General features: G+C 34.0%; 1 protein-coding gene across 12 annotated transcripts; it reads right to left on the reverse strand.

Moving 5' to 3' along the window:
* Nucleotides 1-673: 673 nt before the first annotated feature.
* LOC112759066 (protein REVEILLE 8) lies at nt 674-4,470 on the reverse strand. Of its 12 annotated transcripts, none has more exons than XM_025807896.3 (9): nt 3,439-4,470; nt 2,996-3,053; nt 2,787-2,910; nt 2,536-2,631; nt 2,347-2,427; nt 2,134-2,243; nt 1,581-1,640; nt 1,252-1,351; nt 674-1,185 (listed from the first exon to the last, which is right to left on the reverse strand). In XM_025807896.3, the coding sequence occupies exons 1-8, from the start codon at nt 3,570-3,572 to the stop codon at nt 1,280-1,282; spliced, it is 735 nt and encodes a 244-aa protein (XP_025663681.1). In that variant the 5' UTR covers nt 3,573-4,470; the 3' UTR covers nt 674-1,185; nt 1,252-1,279. The 12 variants fall into 12 exon arrangements, with proteins under 12 accessions (XP_025663681.1, XP_025663676.1, XP_025663679.1 ...); XM_025807891.3 differs by having other exon boundaries at nt 2,536-2,700; nt 3,439-3,858; XM_025807894.3 differs by having other exon boundaries at nt 674-1,152; nt 2,536-2,700; nt 3,439-3,774.
* Between the last annotated feature and the right edge of the window lie 17,338 nt (nt 4,471-21,808).

A 21,808-nucleotide genomic window follows, 5' to 3' on the forward strand; every position in this document is an offset into this window, starting at 1 on the left:
CTATTTCATTTTATCCATTCTTTTTTTTAGGTTCTTAAGATAAGGTATTTTGAAAGTTGAAAAAAAAATAGAGAAAGTATTTTTGGTACAATTTGTATATAAATAAGCAAAAGAATGATAGTGACAAAATAAAAGGGATTATAGGAATATTTTTCATGTCTTAGAATCATTGAATAGGGATTATAGGAATATCTTTCATTGAATATTTATAATTTCACCGAATTTTCAATAAGTCCTTATTTTTTTTTCTTTTTAATTAGATCCCTAAGGGTATAAAAGTAATTTCACAATTCACTAACATTTTTTTGACGTTTAACGTTAATAGGGACTAAATTGAAAAAAAAATTAACGTATAGGGACCCAATTAAAAGAAAAAAAAGTATAGGGACCTAATTGAAAATTTTGCGAAACTATAGGAACCAACAGAGTAATTAAACCACATTTTAATCATATTGCAGTTAACCTTTGATGGCTGTGTATTACACTGGAAGACTCTCATCTCATGGGAAGTAATTGAGGTTGTAATTAAAATATCAACTTAAGCATTCTAAAGACCTCCTCTTGTATTGGTCCCCAGTTTGAAAAATGTCGGTATAGTTTCTAGATATACGATAACAATATGAAATTCCAAACTGGTGGCCATTATTATACTATACATAATCCAGATCACATGTGTGAAGAAATTGGGATCACTTTCCATTCTGATGCACTTATGCTGATAGTTGAAAGCTTAAAGCTGGTATCTCTATCCCCAATCAAGAAAGACATACATAACAAGTTTTGTCTTCAAGTTTATACATCTTCCGAAGTGAAAAGCCACATTCATAATAGGTGTCCCCCCATCTCCCCCCTGCCTATATAAATACACTTGAACCCTCAATTATAGTAGTAAATAGTAATAATAATCAGAACTATATATATGTGTGTCTACTTCAAGACCACATGCATCAAATACTACAAAAGCTTATATATGTATCCAATGTAGTATTTGCTGAAGAATATTTCGGATTTGCATCTTCAGCAGCATTTTCTATCATTTACACACTCTCCCCCTGGCCGTGGCTACAAAGGCCATAGTTGTCTGGTCACTTTTATCTATAAAGGCTTCACAAAGAGAGTGCATTATTCTTTGCTGACTCTTGCTTCGTGAAACTGCGGTCTTCCATCCAAATTGGGCACAGCCAACTGTAAAAGCAGGTTTTATTGAAAAGGAGAGAAAACGATGCAACAAATGATTGAAAGAACACTTACCAAATCCACCAAAATGGGTCATGATAGGTCATTTGTTTGCTTCTTGACATTCAATTCCAACTGTCTTTGTATTGACATCATATAATGACAATGCCTTCTTCTACATCCAAAAAATAATATAAAAAAAAAGATAAAACTACCATTTCTAATTATAAAAAATTTAAAGGTTGACGATTCGAACCACAAAGTTCGTAAACTAATTCGATACCATCTAAGATTAGGTTAGTTTGTGAGATGGATATCAAATTAGTTTACATCTTTTATGGTTAGAATTGTCAATACTGAAGCATTAGCATATAATCATGATTGACTTTGATTTTGAAGCTTACAAAGGGCTCAATGTCAGGGCTAGACAAGTTGATTGTGAGATTTTTCATTAACAACAAAACCTGCACAAGAGAACCAAATATATCAATGTTAGTCCTCACTAAACCGACAAAAGATAAAAATAATCACCAGATCTTCTTTAACAAAGACTGCAGGCAGTTCTGAAAAGGAAAACTTGTTTTGGTATTTTGACCTTGAAAATGGTAGCTAACTTATACTCTCATCCATTTTGCATATCATCATAGGCATATATGAACAAGTTATGAGGTATAAAACAGCATAATCAAGTTTGAATATCAAATAGCAATGATCATTATGCTGGCAACTGCATTGAAAGTCAAATTGCACTAACTGCTTTAATTTATCAGAAAGATAGATATAGTTGGGGCTGTAGTCATAAGTTGTCCAACAAATACACTTGGAAGATTAAATTAGTTCACAACTCTCATAAATGTTACCGTAGCTTTACCAAATACTGATGACATTTGAGGGCCTTGGTGGTTCATGAAGAGCTCATGAATGATTACAATCATAATATAAGTTGTATCAACTTACAGTTTCAAAATTTATAGGATCCATTTCCTTCAGCTTATGAACATGGCCTCTAGTGTCAGGATCAAAAACGCTTCCAATAAAGCTGTAAACTTCAGCAAAATCCGGCAAACCTGTAAATTTTAGTCCAGTTGAGCCGGTCACACCCTAGTTAGGTACCGATTTCAATATGATTACAAATGTAAAACAAAAATCTAACATAAGTAAGATCATTACCAGGAATTACACAAGCTTGTTTTCCATGATTTGGCATCTCAGTAGCCGCCGGCATTCTAATCCCCCTTGATCCAATATCATCTGAATTATTAATATAATAAGTGGTGAAAAATTCCAGTTAGTACTAAATTATAGACTATTAACATCAACCAAACAACAAAAACAACAGAGAGAGTAATATATGCATGCCTTCATTTCCAGTAAGATTTGTGATGAGCTCATCCTGGCAGGGCATGAGTTTATTGGATTCAGCATTCATGAGCATTGAATTTTCATCCCATGTTACTGCATAGCCACGTAAAAGGGTGTTTCTTGAAGAATCATAAGCAATAGATGCTGGAAATGGCATCAAAACTGGCCAATCCATAAATAGCATGTCAGAGATCCAGAAGTTGTGATTCTAGAAACAAAACATCACCATATCTTAAATAGAAGCAAACCATTTTTTGCTGCCTTTTGTGGATAAGGGTGAGCAGCTTTTCGCTTAGGACGAGGAGGAGGCACATGTGCAGTTGTCCCGTTCTTTTGAACTTTCAAGAAGTACTTTTGGGCATGGCTACGAATCTAGAGAGCATTGATTCATAGTTGAGAATTGGAGAAACAAAGAGCAATGAGCCCAAGATAGAAATGAAAAGAACATGAACACAACCTGAATAACAGTTTTTGAGCCCACAAAATCCTCAATTTTCTTCCAATCTCTGTCAAATCTGAGAAATTCACAAACATGTCATTCATTTGATCAAGGAAACTCAAAACAGGATTCAAACTAAACAGGCTTGGAGGTGAACATGACAATAAAAAAGAAGTCACAAAATATGGAGACATATGTATGAAGATTGAAGAGTCCATGCAAAAACCATCAAAGTGCACGGTTCCAAATGAATCTGTTACCAAACTGGTCCAAAGACTAATAAAACCACCACTTAAGCGAGTTTCTTTAAGCATCTAGTGAGGGATTCGAACCCTCAAGGCCACACGATTTCTCTCTCTTTCTATGTTAATACAAAGAAGAAAAAGCATATAAAGTAGAAAAAGAAAGTAAATAAAAGAAAAAAGCATGATTGATTGTATGGGAAGTAAGTAAGTACGGACAGTTGAAGAGCTTCGAGGAACTTGTCGTGTTCTTCGTCGGACCAGCTCTCTCTGGATTTGGTAATGGTGTAAGGCTTTCTGACCTTCTTTGTAGAGGCTTGATCAGTGGAAGTTGAAGAAGAAGAAGGCGCCATTGGCTGATGAAGAAGCACTGCTTCAGTTCTTCTTCTTCGTTATATATGTCCTGCCTCAAAACTATTCCCACAGCGGGTAATAATAAGAGGAGCAATCATTTATGAATAATAAAATTAATTATTTTGACAGAGAGTAATATTAGATAATTAATTTTTTAATTAATGTTTAATAATTTTTTATTTTAAAATTTAGATTCTAAATAATAAATTTTAAATTATAAATTTAAATATTAAATAACTTATAAGTTAATTTCTTATTTTTTCTTTGAGAAAATAATTAGTTAATATCCTAAAGAAAAAGTTTTGGGAGCTAATATTGCACGGCCAACATTTAACATAAGAAAAGAAATCAAAATTCTTAAAAACCAAGAACATTCCAAATTCAATTAGAAAAAACATTCGAAATTTAAACTCGATAAAAAATGATTTCTAATAGACTTTATATTTTATAATGAATTTGTTTAACAATTTGCTATAATGTTACTATATAGTGTTAGTTTTCTAACAATACTCTATTCTAAATCTTAAATATTAGATTTTAAATCTTAAATTCTAAACCTCAATCCTCTATATTAATAAAAAATATTGGCCTTAGATTTCTTTAATAAAAATATGTTTGCACTCTTTTGTACATTTTTTAAGTAGACTGCTTGCTATTAATATTTTTAGTTATATAAAAATAAAGAGTTAGTTAATGTTGTTTAAAATAAAAAATAAAAAATAAAAAATATTATAATTATTTACTATTTTTATTTTATATAAAATAATATTTTATATTAATTATTTTTAATTAAAAAATAAAAAGTGTATAAAAGATATACACAAAAGTAATATATATTTCTTAGAAATTTTTTCTTACTCAACAATCTGATAAAAAGAAGAATTAAGAATTTTACACAGAAAATAGATTTTCTTTCAATATTTTTATATAGTTAAAAACGTTAATTTCCAATTTTTTAATGTAAAAGAAAAAAATTGTGCGGTACAGAATTGTTAGGAAAAAAAAGAGATAAAAAAAATTCCAACAAATTTCAATTCATGATGGTCTCATGTTATGTTGGGTCTCTTTCTATTTTGCCTTGTGTGCTTCTTTCCTTTTACACCACACATAATGCCATATGCCCCAACCTAACCAGTAACCAACTTTCCAGTCCTTCCCTCCACTTGTAACAACTTTGCCTATTTAATGTCACTTATTAGGTAATAATACCAAAAAATGTCACTTAGATAAATTATTATATAAGATTTCATTTTCATTTTTACGTGTTTTAATTATTCTATTAGTCTTTATAATTTTTTAAAGAATAAATAACCATTTGTACCCATAAAAGATGAAAACGCTGACATATGTATCCATACTAAATCGAAACTAAACTCGTACCCACGCAAGATGCCCTCTGTGTGACAAAAGTACCCTGTCTTTAGAGGGTTGGAATGCCACGTAAGGTACTTTTGTCACGCGGAGAGCATCTTGCGTGGGTACAAGTTTAGTTTCGATCTAATGTGGGTACATATGTCAGCGTTTTCATCTTTTATGGGTACAAATGGTCATTTATTCTTTTTTAAATTTATAATCAGATTTATATATATATATTTTTAATTAAATTTTTTATATTATTTTTTATTTTATAATTAGATTTTTTTATATCAAAAAGATTAAAATTAACATAATAGTTTTTCAAAAAATATGTGATCAAAAATCTAGTTAGTTTTTTAATTATAAATACTTTTAATTTATAGAAAAATATTTAGTTAACTCTAATATTTTTTACACTAAAAATTACAAAATTAAAAATAGTATATCGATCTAATTGAAAAAGAAAAAAATATAAAAATCTAATTACAAACGTGATGAAACTATAAGAACAACAGAATAATTAAACCTTTTTTATTTCATCGTCTATGTGAATTATAAAATATAAAATAATTTTTAGTAGAACATATCATAAATTCATAATACAAGTACTCATAATTTAAATACAGTTATTAATTTTTGGGTTAAATACAATTTTGGTCTCTTTAAGATATAGGTCGAAAATTGTTTTCATTCCCAACCTTTTTTTGTATACAAAATGGTCCTTAAGGTTTAACCTGATTTTAAATTTTTGGCGGCAGAAGCGGAGACAGAGGTGGATCGTGGACAGCTTCTTCTTCTTCTTCCCTTCTCCCTTTTTCTTTTTCTCTTCCCCCTTCCCAGGAGCAGAAATACTTTCCTTCTCTTATTTTTTCTTTTTTTAATAACTTTTTTTGTTATGGGTAATAATGGTCCAAAATTTTAAAATTTAAATAAAAATGACAATTTTAAAACTTGGTTTTAAATTTTAGAGACGATTTTGTATAAAAAAAAAGGTTGTGGACAAAAAAAAATTTGACCTATACCTGAGAGATTAAAATTATACTTAACCCTTAGTAGATACTTGATTGAAAAACATTATCTAAGCACCTCAGCTTATTGTTTTACTGGTAGCTTTTTTAATAAATTTGCAGTTCAGAAAGCACCAATATATAATTTTACACCTTAAAAATATAAGAATAATCTTGTGACATGCACACAGATGCTGGTGTTAGGGGTGTCAAAAATCTCTAGGAGGCGGGGATCCCCGCGAGGACCGTCCCGAATGCGTCCCATTGGTGAGGAATTTTTTCCGTGGAGATGGAGATGGGGAGCAAAATTTTCCCGAGACAGGCGCGGGGACCCGAGCGGAGATCCCCACCCCATCCCCGATAATTCTCCGAATGTTTGAAATTTCTTAAATAACCTTACTTTATTTCTAACATAGGTGGGTTTTTTAGTAATTTTACCAATTAAAAAAATTCTAACCCTATTATTCAGTCTTCCCTACTCACTGTGTTGTATAATTTTGATTTTCTCTTCTTTTATGTATCTAAAGCAATTAGACATATAGGGTTTATAATTTTGAAATAGTTGCTTGATTTTCTCTCCTTCTATGTATCTAAAGCAATTATGATTTTTCTTACTGAGTATGCTGACCATCAAAGAATACTTAATGTTAAAGACTATATCTTATTGCTTTTTTTAGAATGGAAGTTGTATTTTCAGATTTTATTTTATGGATTATAATTTGCTATGTTGTATTTCTGGATTTATAATCTTGGATAAGATATGTTTGTGTGTTTGTAATAGTATTTTGTAGTTTTTTTTTATTTTTTTGATATTTTTTACTATAATTTTCATATGAATGTTAAATACAAGGGGATGATGGGAAATGGGACCCGCGAAAAATATGGAGAACGCGGAGAATGGAGATGGGGACAATTATCCCCCATTGCAGAATCGGGATGAAAATGGGGATTAATTCTCCCCGCCCCCGCCCCCGCCCCGCCCCGCCCCATTGACATCCCTAGCTGGTGTTAAAGAAACAAAGGAGTGACAAGGAACTAAAAAGAGGGGAGGATGTTGTGTGAAAAAAGAGGGAATGACGGTGAAACCAAACAAACGAGTGGGTCCATCCGTCCATGTCCATGACCACCAAAGTTTGGAGATTGATATGTGGCCCTGTACTCAGCCCACTACTATGAAATTCGAGCTGTTGGGGAAGAACATCACCCACAAGGATCCATGTGCAACAATGCATGTAGCGCTTCTCGTTTGCGTTGGGTAGCAGAAGATTAAAAAATTAATGGCACCCTTAATTGCATATGTAATACAAAGCTTTGCTAATAATAATAAAAATAAAGTGTATTTTTTTAAAAATTTGTTAAAAATTTTAAAAATATTTTTAAATTTTATTTTATTTTAATTTTATTTTTGAAGCTTTCAATTTGTATTAAATTTATCCATAACGGTTAATTTTTAAATTTATGAACAATTATTTAGCAATAATTTTATAAGAATAATTTTCAACACAAGTAAATCAGATATAGTTATTATGTATTATTGTTGAATTGGTCCTAAATTTTTTAAAAATTTAGGGATGTATTTAATACAAATTAAAAATTTTTGGATAAAATTAAAATAAAATAAAACTTTAAAATATTTTTAAAATTTTTAACAAATTTTAGAAACAAAAAATATATTTTATCCTAATATTAATTATGCTAACACTACATTAATGTAAGTATTTAGTTGAAAATTGTTTAAAGGTATATATATACTTTGGGACATAAGGTCCAAGGAAAAAAAAATAAACAAAATCTATTTTAGAAAATACTGTGCTAATGAAATCTACATGAAAATTTGAAAGAGTACACAAAGAAATATAAAAAAAAATGACATTTCAGCTGAAGTTTACGCTCTTGCTATGTCAATCTATCCATAAAAGTATTTGTTTTCTGAAATTCATGATGAATGTTCCAGTTATTTTTAGCCTATTGCAATGCTCTTTGATAGTCAAAACTAATACTCTTATTTAGTATAACTCGATAATTACTACTTTGGTATCCACTTCCATGCAAACGTTTATATACCTAAAGTTTAGAGCATATTTCCAAACCTAATAGAATACTTAGAGTTCTGTCAAAGTCACTATATAACTATTCAAATTTTCACTATAACAAGCCAAAAGTTTACCTTTATGGTCTCTTAAAATACTTTTGCAAGCCGCTGGACTATTCTTTGTAATAAAGTCATTTGAATTGAATCCAATGGATCTATTTTTCAACAAAGCACTAAACCCATTCTTGACCCAAATTATCTCCTTGTAAGCTAAATTATACTCCTTAGCTAAATGTCCAACCTCTTCTAGCTCTTCTCCATCCTTCATGTCACAACTTGGAGGTATTGTGGAATTTATCTCAACATCAACCTCAATTTTAAAGGAAGAAGACTCCTCAAATACTAAAGGACCATGTGTTGGTGTGGGATCATCATCAAGAGGAAGATTTGTTGTTTGCTCACCTTCTTCCGATTCTTCATCATTCAACACATGCTTCGGAGGTTGCGCACCCCCCTTGACGTTGCTTTCAAGATCAATGGAAGAAGGCTCAATAGGATTATCGAGGTGATTTGTTAGTGAGGACAATATCTCATCAATGATTGAGTCCATATCTTGATTAACCTCTCCTAATTCTTCAACCATTCCTTCCGACTCAATTGTCTCAACTTCCTCACTTAGTTGTGATTCTTGCTTCAACTCCTCTTCTTCACCTTGAAGCTCCAAATTCACTCCCTCATTATACTCTTTGGTTACTCCTCCACATTTGTCAATGGAAGTGTCTTAAATACATAAGCTTAGGTGGGAGGCCATGGTAGCCACCATGATTTCTATCTTCTTTAGCGCCTTTTGCTCTTCTTCTTGCCTTTGGATATAAGAGCTAATATCTCTTTGGTGTTCTTGCAAGAAGTTTTTGAGAGCTTCATCCATTGAAGGAGGTGGTGGGAGAGAGGGTTCATTGTTTGGGAGAAATGGTTCATAATTGGAAGGTGGTTTATCTTGGTAAGGGTATGGAGGTGATATATATGGGATTGATGGTTCTTGAGAATATTGATGTTGAAATAGTGGTGGCTCTAAGTATGACTTATATGGTTGTTGGTATGGTGGATATGAGTTATGATCATAAGGAGGTGAATGGTGGTATAGGACTTGTGAGTAAGGTTGTTGAGGACTATGTTGAGAGAAGGGGTCATATGTATGTGGTGGTTGTGGTTGACAACCACAATGAGGGTCACCACATCCATTAGATTGGTAAGCATTAGGAGTTGGATTGTACCCATAAGAAACCGACGGAGGTTGTTGCCAAGAAGGTTGTCTATATGCTTGAGACTCCTCCCATCTTTGATTTCCAAACCCTTAATGCAAACCTCCATTGAAGCTTTCATTTCCATTTCCTACAACATAGTTTGAACCAACCTCATAGCCAAAGTGATGAGAATTCATAGTAGAAAAGGGAAAACAAAAACAAAAATTAGGAAGAACTAAAGAAAACAAACTCCTAAACCAAAACTAGCAAACAAACAAAGAGCAAACCTATTCACACTATCAACATATATACAATAACCAATAACAAGTATACATTGCAACTCCCTAGCAACGGCGCCAAAAACTTGATAGTGAGGATTTATACCGGTTCGGAATTTAACAAAATAATTTCGTTGTGAGCATAGCCCAAACCGACAATCGATCCTCAAATCAAAGTTTAATTTTGGTTGTCACAAGTTCAACCCAATAAAAATAACCGAGAGTATTAGTCCCGGGTCGTTCTCCCTAGGAATTACAATCGAGTGCTCAATTATTGGTTATGAGTTTTATGGGGGTTGGGTTGATAAAAGTGCAAGAAAATAAATGACAAGAAAATAAAGCAAACAATTAAAGATAATAATTACTAAAGAGAGGCATTCATGGCAAGGATTGAGAATCAAGGCTTTCTATCCTAGTCATTAATCATCATACAATAGTTAACAAGAGCTAATCCTATTTCGTCATCTCCAACATAGGAAGAAGGTATAATGTTATCTTTATATTGAGAGAAAGTCAAACAGGACTAGTTAATCCCAATCCATAAGTAATGTTAATGGATACAAGACTAACTAATCACTCTAGATCACCAATCTAAATTGGGTATTAATGACTCAAGATTGTCCAATTTCTCTTTTCAAGCCAAGAATGCTCAAAAACTACTCTAGCATCCAACCAAGTATTTTGTCAAACACTTGGAAGGCACAAAAGGAAAGCATAGTAAAATTGCAAGGAACAATAAATTCTACAACTACCCAATACAAGAAAAGTAACCATCAACAAAGCAATTAACCATAAGAACATCAAACATAAATTGCATTAATTGAAATTAAAATCAACAAAGTGCTCATAAACATGAAAAGTGGCAAAATAAAGGAAATAGCAAGAGAAACTAAGAGAATTAAAGTACTAGAACAAGAAATTGCAATGAAACTAGATCAAAACAAGAATTAAACCCTAGATCTAAGATGAAATTAACCTAAAATCCTAATTCTAGAGAGAAGAGGGAGCTTCTCTCTCTAGAAAACTACCCTACATGGTCCTAAGCTAATCTAATTGCTCCTCCTTTGTTTTCTCTTCAATTCTGCATGAAATAGCCTAAAAAATGAGTTGGATTTGGGTCTCGAAAGCTCAGAAATCGCCCCCAGCGTATTCACTTTAATGAGGTCACGTGATCAGCGTCACGCGTGCGCGTCGCTGGCAAATTTTCTCCTCACGCATACGCGTGGATGTGACGAACGGATTTTTGTGTGGCTTAGAATTCACAATTGAAATCTCGTTGTAAAGTATAGCTTCTAAACCAACAATAATCCTTTCATACAAAAATTTGTTTGTCACAAGTAACAAACCCCTAAATTCTATAAACCGAAGTATTCAAACCTCGGGTCATTCTCCCTAGGAATTGTAATGGAGTGTCTTGTTATCGGTTGTGAGTTATATTTGGGGTTTTGATATGAAGCATGAAAGATAAATGGTAAGAAAGTAAACTAATGGCTAAAAAGGTCTTGGCAAGGGTTGGTGGTCAAAGATCTCTATCCTAATCACTAACCACAATACGAGAATTGGCAAGGATTAATCTCATTAAATCATCCTCTAACTAGTAGTAAAGGAAAGTCAAATGAGCTATATCAATCCTAGTCCATAAGTCCTAACTCTCCACTAATTCAATTAGTGAGAACTAGAGTCAATGAATCCCAATCATCAATTACTTGGACATTAGTAACTCAAGAGTTCCTAAGTTACCTTTCCAAGCCAAGAACATAAAACTCTACTCTAAAATCCAACCAAGCATTTCATCAAACACTTGGAAGGCATAAAAGGAAAGCATAGTAAAATTGCAAGAAAAGTAAATCTACACTACTCAATTTGCAAGGAATTAAACAACAACAAATCAAATGAACACAATTATTATGATTTACCTTGAATTGAATTGAAAGAGAAAGGAAGGAACAAAAGTAGATCTACAACAAAATGCAAGAACAACATAAAGGAAATTACAACAAAAAGATGGAAGAAGAATGAATGTAACAACAAGGAATTGAGAAGATAGAAGTAGAAGAAGATGAATTAAAATCTAGATCTAAGAACTAAACCTAATCCTAATTCTAGAGAGAAGTGAGAGCTTCTCTCTCTAGAAACTAACTCTAACTACTAAAACTAAGCTAAAACTAAACTAATGATAACTAACATCTGTTTCCCTCTTCACTCCTTGGGTTAAATAGCATCAGAAATGAGTTGGATTGGGCCCACAAGGCTTTAGAATTCGTTGGCCACGTTTTGCTTTAAGTGAACTAGGTGGCAGCAACGGCGCGTGCGCATACTTTGCGCGTGCGCGCCACCATACGTGGTTCAACCATAGAAAATCTTATATCGTTTCGAAGTTCCGGATGTTAGCTTTCCAACCCAATTGGAACCGCATCATTTGGACCTCTGTAGCTCAAGTTATGGCCGATTAAGTGTGAAGAGGTCGGCTTGACAGCTTTCCGGTTCCTCCATTTCTTCATGAGTTCTCCAACTTTTCATGCTTTCTTTCTTCATTCCCTTGATCCAATCTTTGCCTCCTAAACCTTAAATCACTTAACAAACATATCAAGGCATCTAATAGAATCAAGGTGAATTAAATTTAGCTATTTTGAGTCCTAAAAAGCATGTTTTCACATTCAAGCACAATTAAAGGAGAATATACAAAACCATGCTATTTCTTGAATAAATATGGGTAAAAGGTGATAAAATCCCCAAAAATCAATACAAAACAAACCGTCAAATTGGGGTTTGTCAACCTCCCCACACTTAAACCAAGCATGTCCTCATGCTTAAACCAAGAATGAAGTAAGGGTATGGTATTTATTCAATGGAAACTAACTAAATGCAATCTACCTATATGCAACTATCTAAATGAATGCAAGTGCTTGGTCAAAATAAATCAATTCTCAAGAAACATATATGCACAAGGGCTAAGGACTAGCAAGTCTAATCCACAATTGAATTGAGTTATTAAATATTTTTACAAACTTGCATGAAGAATGATGATCATAGGTGAAAACATGTAATTGAGCATCGAACCCTCACCGGATGTGTTTGCACTCTATTCGGTCAAGTGTTTAGGGTTGATTCACTCAATTCTCCTCTATTTCATGCTTTCCAAGATTTGTTTTTCTTCTAACAATCAACATTTATTTCATGCATGCATACAAGTATCATGAGGTCTTTTCATTGGTTGTAATGGGGCTAGGGTCAAGGTAGGATGCATATTTGGTCAAGTGAGCTTGAAATTTGAATCTTTGATAAGCTTAAACTTCCCACCTAACCTATGACATCCTATACAATTAAGTTCTAACCTAACTACCCATTTTCTCATTTTTTCACATACTCATGCATTTTCTTTTCATTTTACAACTCATATGCATTGATCTTCTTGAGCTTCACTTTGGGGCATTTTGTCCCCTTTTTATTATTTTTTTTTCTTCTTTTTTTTTTCTATTTCTTTTTTTCTTTTCCATATTATTTTTCTTTTCTTTTTCTTTTGTTTTTCTCATTTTTTTTTCTTTCTATATACAAGAGCATCAATGCATAAGGTTTTACATTTGATCAATACATGAGTATGTACCCAATTCCCAATATTTTCAATAACAAAACTACCCTTTTATTCACCCAATGTCCCAAGGTTCCCACACTTGAATGATACTCACACACACTAGCCTAAGCTAATCAAAGATCCAAATTAAGGACATTTATTATTTTTTCGCTTTAAGGCTAGTAATGTGTTAAATTAAAGAATAAATGGGTTAAGCGTAGGCTCAAATTTGGCTAACAAAGGAAGATAAAAGGTAGGCTATTTGGGTAAGTGAGCTAAATGAAATGATGGCCTCAATCACATAAATGCATGAATACACAAAATAATGGACATAAAGAATCAAACAAATCAAAGATTACAATCATAGAAAGAGAATAATGCACACAAGAAGGAAAAAATAAGTGGTTATAAGATGTAACCACACCGTTAGGCTCAAATCTCACAAGCTTGTGTTCTTAGCTCAAAAACATGATCCACAATATATATAATTCAAGCAAGTTCTATGAAAAGTTTTCCACTCAAATCAATTGGTGCCCTATAGATAGAAATCCTTGGAAAATTTCATTATTTTGACTAAGCTTGTTGTGTATATATATGCAAAAATAAGAAAATGCAACAAAAATCCAAAAAAACCTAAAATGAAATGCAAAAGTGTTGGGATTAGAAATTTGTCACCCAAAATCGCCGACCGGTCGGACGACCTCCCCACACTTAAAAGTTTGCACCGTCCTCGGTGCACTCAAAGATGAGCAAGGGGGTGCGGCGACTCTCCAGATTGTTATGTGTTCTTTCTTCCACTTCCATGGTTGCTTGTGGTGCATTCGTTATGAAAAACAAAAATATAACACCATAAGATGAGAAGATATAAAAGCAAGGAAGCATACATTGTTGGAATGATGTAAATCACTAGAATGAGGTGAGTGAATTAGTGTGACATTAAGAAATATTAGGTGTGTGAATTTTAAATTGCGCGGTGTAGAATACACATTAGCATAAAAGCTATGTCACAAAAGAAGCATGCACTTCATTTATCCTAGTGTGCTTGAGATGCTTTAAGTAAGCTTGTAAGGTAAGACAAGCATTAGAGAAGCATGAAAGCATTCAAGTCAAACATATGGATGGATATAATCATGAAATACAATGTATTAAGGTAAATGCTCAACATCATCCATCAAGAGGTTGCCTAATCGAGGGAAAAGGATCCAAATCACATGGTGGCTAGCTACAACATGCAATTCAAAAGAGTTATAAGCTCGAAGACAATTCTCATCACTTGGTATTTTTTTTCAAAAGGTAAGCATGAAGAACTCAAAACCAAGTAACAAAATATAACCTCAATCATAGAATCCAACAAAGATTATCTAAAAACATTCATGCTAAAATAGCATTTAGGCAATAAGGGATATAGCAATGTATAGTAAACAAAGTCAATACGCCAACACTTATGATGAAAAGAGAGAAAATAAAATGAAAACTAAACGAAAACTAACTAATCAACTAACCAACTAACTAATTAACTAACTAAAATAAATGGTTATCCATGGTGTTTGGAAGTGTTGGATGAGGGGTAGGAGAAGGGAAGAAGAAAGGAGAAGGAAAGAATTGGAAAGAGGAGAAGAAAAGAAATGTGGTGAAGGAAGGAAATCCGCGCGTACGCGCGCATGTCGCGCGCGCGCGGATGGCTTATTTCGAGAGTGACGCGTACGCGTCATGTGCGCGAGCGCGCAAATAGGTTTGTGCCAAAGGCACAACGTTGGCGCGGCGTGGGCATAACTCTCTGGAAAATGTATGGAGGTTGGAACTTCCCAATCAACGCGTACGCACGCATGGCGCGCGCGCGTGGATGGTCGAAAATGCTGGAAGTGTGCGTACGCGCCATGTACGCGTACGCGTGGATGGTGCTCTGTTTTTCAAAAAAAAAATTTCTATGTTTTTGCACCAATCCAAGCATTCCAAACCTCCAAACAGCTACCAAAACACCATAAAACCTTAGTTAACATACTTAAACTACCAAACATACTCAACTAACTAAACAAAACATGAAATTAAGCTAATTCTACCAATATATACAAAAGAGAAAATGAAAGGATTTTACCATGGTGGGTTGTCTCCCACCTAGCACTTTTGTTTATTGTCCTTAAGTTGGACTTATGGGGAGCTTCTCTCAAGGTGGCTTGTGCTTGTACTCATCTTGGAACTTCCACCAATACTTGGACTTCCAATAAGCTCCATCATTCAAGATTAATATCTCCAAGCTTTGATGGATTTCTTCACAAACCATGGGCTCCCAATGTTGATCCTCATGTGTTCCCGGATCCCATATTTTGTCTTCACACCCATCTCCAAGTTGATTATCATTAATCCATGTGGGTGGTGAGCAAGGTGAATTCTCAACAAAGTGACTAAACATCCTTCTAGACCCATGTACTCTAGTTATACACCAACCTTTGCTATCAAGCTTTGTACATGTGACCATAATGAACCTAGAAGGATGCTTCCAACCACTAACCATCTCCTTTTTACTCCTAAAGCCACTAATTTTTCTAAGTTGACCATCCGTCTCAAGCAAACCATATTCAAGGGGAATAACAAAGCTTAAGTATAAGGAATTTACCCACTTGAATGAGAGAATAGATGGTGGTGGCTTGGGGAGAGGTATCTCCAATGTGCTTGCAAGCTCTACTCCCTTGTTTGCTTCCTTGTCAATCTCCATCTCTTCATAAACTTCTTCATTTTCAATCCTTTGTTCATCAACTTCCTCTAACTCTTCAACATCACTCAAGTCATAAATGGGAGGTTGAGAGAAATCTACCTCCACATCACTTTTAAATTCATTGGGAGAAGGTTCTTCAAATTCAAAGGATTCTTCACCAAGAAGATTGGGTGCATGATCTTCATCACCAAGGGAACTCAATTCTTGCTTCATTCTCTCCAAGTCTTCATATAGAATATGCCTCGGAGGTTGTGCACATTCCTCCTCAACATCAAATTTACTCTTCTTGGAGGGATTTTCTTTGATTTTAGCTTCCCATGGAGGTTCCGCATCTCCTAAGTCTTCAACCACTTCTTCCTTTTCTTTAATAATCATAGGCTCCTCCAATTGTTCTAACACAAAGTAGCATTCCTCCTTTTCCACCGGAGTTTCCAATCTTTCCTTCATGCTATGCTCTTTAATTGGTTCTCCACATGTGACCATGGGAGTGCTTTGAGTGCTCAAGCATTGGGAGGCTAAAATGCTTACTACCTTGGTCAAGGTAGCCATAAATTCTAGTGTCTCCCTTTGCATTTCTCCTTGCCCTTGAAGTATAAGGCTAAGGGTTTCATCCATTGAGAATTGGGGTGGATAAGAGGGTTCATTGTCTTGGAGAAAGAGTTCATTATAGGAAGGTGGTTCTTCTTGGTAAGGTGGTGGTGTGTATTGAGGTGGTTCTTGGGAGTAGTAATCTTGGAATTGTGGTTCCATGTATGGCTCATATGGTTCAAAAGGAGGTTGGTATGGTAGGTAAGGATCATGGTCATATGGAGGTGTTTGTTGAAAATAGGCTTGTGAGTGTGGTTGAGGTTCATGTTGAGGATATGACTCATAGGCATATGGTGGTGGTTCTTGAAAATCACAAGGAGATCCACCATAGCCATTTGATTGATATGCATCAAAGAATGGCTCTTCCTCATAGTGCATTGGTGGGGGTTGTTGCCATGATGATTGATCATAAGCATATGGCTCTTCCCACCTTTGATTGTCCCATCCTTGATACACATCTCCATTATAGTCCTCATCACCTACAACATAGTTGTAATCACACTCATAGCCAAAATGAGAATTCATAATGGAAAGAGAAAACAAAAATCAAAAGATAATGGAAAATAAGAGAAATAAAATTCTACAACTAGCAAATAAAGCAAAAAGCAAGATATTCACACTATTCACATATGTACAATAACCAATAACATAACACCATTGCAATTCCCCGGCAACGGCGCCATTTTGACGAACGGATTTTTGTGTGGCTTAGAATTCACAATTGAAATCTCGTTGTAAAGTATAGCTTCTAAACCAACAATAATCCTTTCATACAAAAATTTGTTTGTCACAAGTAACAAACCCCTAAATTCTATAAACCGAAGTATTCAAACCTCGGGTCGTTCTCCCTAGGAATTGTAATGGAGTGTCTTGTTATCGGTTGTGAGTTATATTTGGGGTTTTGATATGAAGCATGAAAGATAAATGGTAAGAAAGTAAACTAATGGCTAAAAAGGTCTTGGCAAGGGTTGGTGGTCAAAGATCTCTATCCTAATCACTAACCACAATACGAGAATTGGCAAGGATTAATCTCATTAAATCATCCTCTAACTAGTAGTAAAGGAAAGTCAAATGAGCTATATCAACCCTAGTCCATAAGTCCTAACTCTCCACTAATTCAATTAGTGAGAACTAGAGTCAATGAATCCCAATCATCAATTACTTGGACATTAGTAACTCAAGAGTTCCTAAGTTACCTTTCCAAGCCAAGAACATAAAACTCTACTCTAAAATCCAACCAAGCATTTCATCAAACACTTGGAAGGCATAAAAGGAAAGCATAGTAAAATTGCAAGAAAAGTAAATCTACACTACTCAATTTGCAAGGAATTAAACAACAACAAATCAAATGAACACAATTATTATGATTTACCTTGAATTGAATTGAAAGAGAAAGGAAGGAACAAAAGTAGATCTACAACAAAATGCAAGAACAACATAAAGGAAATTACAACAAAAAGATGGAAGAAGAATGAATGTAACAACAAGGAATTGAGAAGATAGAAGTAGAAGAAGATGAATTAAAATCTAGATCTAAGAACTAAACCTAATCCTAATTCTAGAGAGAAGTGAGAGCTTCTCTCTCTAGAAACTAACTCTAACTACTAAAACTAAGCTAAAACTAAACTAATGATAACTAACATCTGTTTCCCTCTTCACTCCTTGGGTTAAATAGCATCAGAAATGAGTTGGATTGGGCCCACAAGGCTTTAGAATTCGTTGGCCACGTTTTGCTTTAAGTGAACTAGGTGGCAGCAACGGCGCGTGCGCGTACTTTGCGCGTGCGTGCCACCATACGTGGTTCAACCATAGCAAATCTTATATCGTTTCGAAGCCCCGGATGTTAGCTTTCCAACCCAACTGGAACCGCATCATTTGGACCTCTGTAGCTCAAGTTATGGCCGATTAAGTGCGAAGAGGTCGGCTTGACAGCTTTCCGATTCCTCCATTTCTTCATGAGTTCTCCAACTTTTCATGCTTTCTTTCTTCATTCCCTTGATCCAATCTTTGCCTCCTAAACCTTAAATCACTTAACAAACATATCAAGGCATCTAATAGAATCAAGGTGAATTAAATTTAGCTATTTTGAGTCCTAAAAAGCATGTTTTCACATTCAAGCACAATTAAAGGAGAATATACAAAACCATGCTATTTCTTGAATAAATATGGGTAAAAGGTGATAAAATCCCCAAAAATCAATACAAAACAAACCGTCAAATTGGGGTTTGTCAGGATGACGCGTGCGCGTGGCCTTGAATTTCCCAAATGCTCATTTCTTCATGAATTCTCCACTTTGCATGCTTTTCTCTTCACTTCTTCCATCCAATACTTGCCTTATAAATCTGAAATCACTCAACAAACATATATATCAAGGCATCGAATGAAATCAAAGTGAATTAAATTTAGCTAGTTAAAGGCCCAAAAAGCATGTTTTTAACTCTTAAGCACAAATAAGGGAGAATTACAAAAGCATGCTATTTCATTGAATAAATGTGAAATAAGTTGAAAAAATTTCCTAAATTAAGCACAAGATAAACCACAAAATTTGGGTTTATCAATCCTCGAGCCTTCCAATCATCATGAGAAGGATTACTTGATGAAGTAAAGTTGAATCTACTAGATAAAGTCCTCGTATGAAAAGTGGTGGTGAATAAACTTGTGATGATATTCCAAAAAATGTAATGACAAGTGAATGGTCTTGAATGAAAGAGATGATTGATTTTTCATGAACAGAGGCTTAGAGAAGCATTATGAGACCTCTGAACAAAAAAAAAATCCTTAGATCAAAGTGAAAAAGAAAAAGAGAGAAGAGAAACAGCAAAGAAAAGAAAGAACAATGAAAAGATCAAAAGAAAATCAAAGTTGAAAAGCTCTGAGCATTAATGGCTAAAGAGCCCAATTATGTGTCTGTGGTGTTGATTATTCAAGGACAGGCTTGGGTGATTAGATCTGAGGGGTGCTTCAGCATCCAGTAACTTGGGCCAACTAGTTCGAGATTATTGATCAAAATTCCACAATCAAGACCCGCCTTGAGACAAAACATTTAGAAGTCCAAAGAGGCTCTGGATATCGATATTTGAAAATTCAAGTCTTCACTCCCAATATTTCAAGATTCATTAAGAAAGAAGAAAGAAGAGAATCCGCTTATGATCACAAGGTTAGTAAACCCCATTATCAACATGGACATGAGTTTTAAAGAGATTCAATTCTTCTTCACCAATTCAATTCTTTTCTTTTCTTTTTGCTTGAGGACAAGCAAAGTTTTAAGTTTAGTGTTATGATGCGTTCATATTTTTGACGTTTTTCTTATTTTTAATTCTTGTATTCTTAAGTTTAATTATAGTTTCAGCTTCTAATCTCATTACTTTTAGTTATCTTTTGCTACTAACGTGTTTGCTAAGTATTTTCAAGGAAATACAGTTAAAAGGAAGGCAAATCAAGTAGTAAAGGGAGGTTAATCAAGAGGCAAAGCATTGCATAAAAAATTAGGAGCCATGTACCCAAGACCGAAGAGACAAGGGAGGATGAGGCATGACACGTCCTGCTGGAGAGCCAAACAAGGGTGTGCCACACCATGAACCATGAAACACTGGCGTGCCACGCCTAGGTAGGGGCATGCCGCACCTTATCCAAGACAAGGAGCTGGCGTGCCACACTTGAAAGAAAACAACCCCTAGGAGTGAATTTGCAAAGCTGTCAGTTCTGACCTCTTCACACTCAAGTGACCATAACTTGAGCTAAAGAAGTCTAAATGAGGTGGTTCAAGTGACGTTAGAAATCTAACATCTAGAGTTTTGAAACAATATGTATATGTCTATAGTGGACATTTAGTTTGAGCTGCAAACGACCCTCATCTTTCCGGCTAAAAAATCAGCGCCCAGAAAGCTGCGTGGCATGCCCAGACAGCCCAGTACATGCCCAAGATCATCCTACACACCAATTGAAGCCCATTCTCCCCTAAAAGATGTAATTTTGGTTGAGATTATGAAAGATTCTATAAGATAGGATTTGATTTGAATTAGTTTTGATTAGGATTTTTAAATTATTATTAGTTATCTTAATCTTCCTAAAGGATAAAATAAAGATTTTGTTTTTAAATTTGAATTATTAGAAAACCTAGGATTTAAATAAGTGAAATTGCTCACAGAGAAGGGCATCTGGGGAGGATCTTCAGATCCCTCACGTATCACTCTTCTTCTTCTTCTTCTTCTTTTCTTTTCTTTTCAATTCCTCTATGAGCGACTAAATATTTGTCAAAGGGTTAGGAGCTTTTTTCATATTTCGATGGTTTATTAATCTAAGTTTTCTTTTGTTTTCAAGATTTGCATTAATCCGTTTATGATTGAGTGTTTCATTCTTTATCAATAAAGGATTAGTAGCATTGACAGATGTGCTAATCCTATTTTAGATCTGTTAACTGATTCGACAGAACTAATTTTTAAATCGTGCTTGAAAACTTTCACATGGCTTTCTAAATCAACTAGATGTAGTGGTTTTCTAAGTGAGCGACACAATACATAATTTTTTACTACCCCAGTTTTGAATACATGACATATAATTCAGATTAGGATAATTCTCGAAAATTGTGTTTTCTCATGAGAAACATAATTGGATTATTGAACTTAACCTCTTTGATTAATCGACCAACCAAGACATTGGCGGTTGGTTAATTAAAGAGAAACCGAAGAGTCGAGACATCAGAAATTGATTACTTTAGATTCATCGTGAACAGAGATTTGCAAACTTTAGAATTAGATTAACAAGGTTTAATTCTCTTGAGGACATGAACATCTTTGAAACCGTAGACATTCCTCATTTCTTTCAATTCAACAACCACTATCCGAAGCATTCAACTTTCAAGTTACCAAGCATTCATGCATTCTAGGGTTTTCAACGATCACTAACTCCATGTTCTATTTGATCTAATTAGTAATTTAATTCGATATTTGCATGTTCAATCCTTTAATCCTCGTGGGAACGATATCCACTCATCGTAGTATTGCTTGAACGATCCAGTATACTTGTCGATATCCGTGAGCTTCACTTTTCGCTCATCAACATACATTAAGAATTTTTATAGAGAGTTTTATCAAAATGGAGAGTAAATAACTCTTTCTCTCTTCTATTCTAATACACTTATTTTCTCTATACGCAGTTGTTGACCTAGTTATCTAAATAAATGGACGCTGTTTCCTTTTAAAAACACAGTAAAAAATTAGGGTTTGTGTTTGTTTGGATGTCATTATCTTGATAAAAAAAATTTAATGAAAAAGATCTTTTTTATTTTTTAGTGTGTTTAGCAAATTTCTAGTAGTAAAAGTAAAAATACTAAAAAAAATATCTTTTTGAGAAGTTATAATTTACATCTTTTTTAATAGATCTTTTTTCTTTAAAAAAAATATTTTGTAATCATTGATAAACAAAAATATTCTTACTAAAATTTTGA

Source organism: Arachis hypogaea, chromosome 16, assembly GCF_003086295.3.
Source record: "Arachis hypogaea cultivar Tifrunner chromosome 16, arahy.Tifrunner.gnm2.J5K5, whole genome shotgun sequence".
Taxonomy (NCBI): Eukaryota; Viridiplantae; Streptophyta; class Magnoliopsida; order Fabales; family Fabaceae; genus Arachis; species Arachis hypogaea.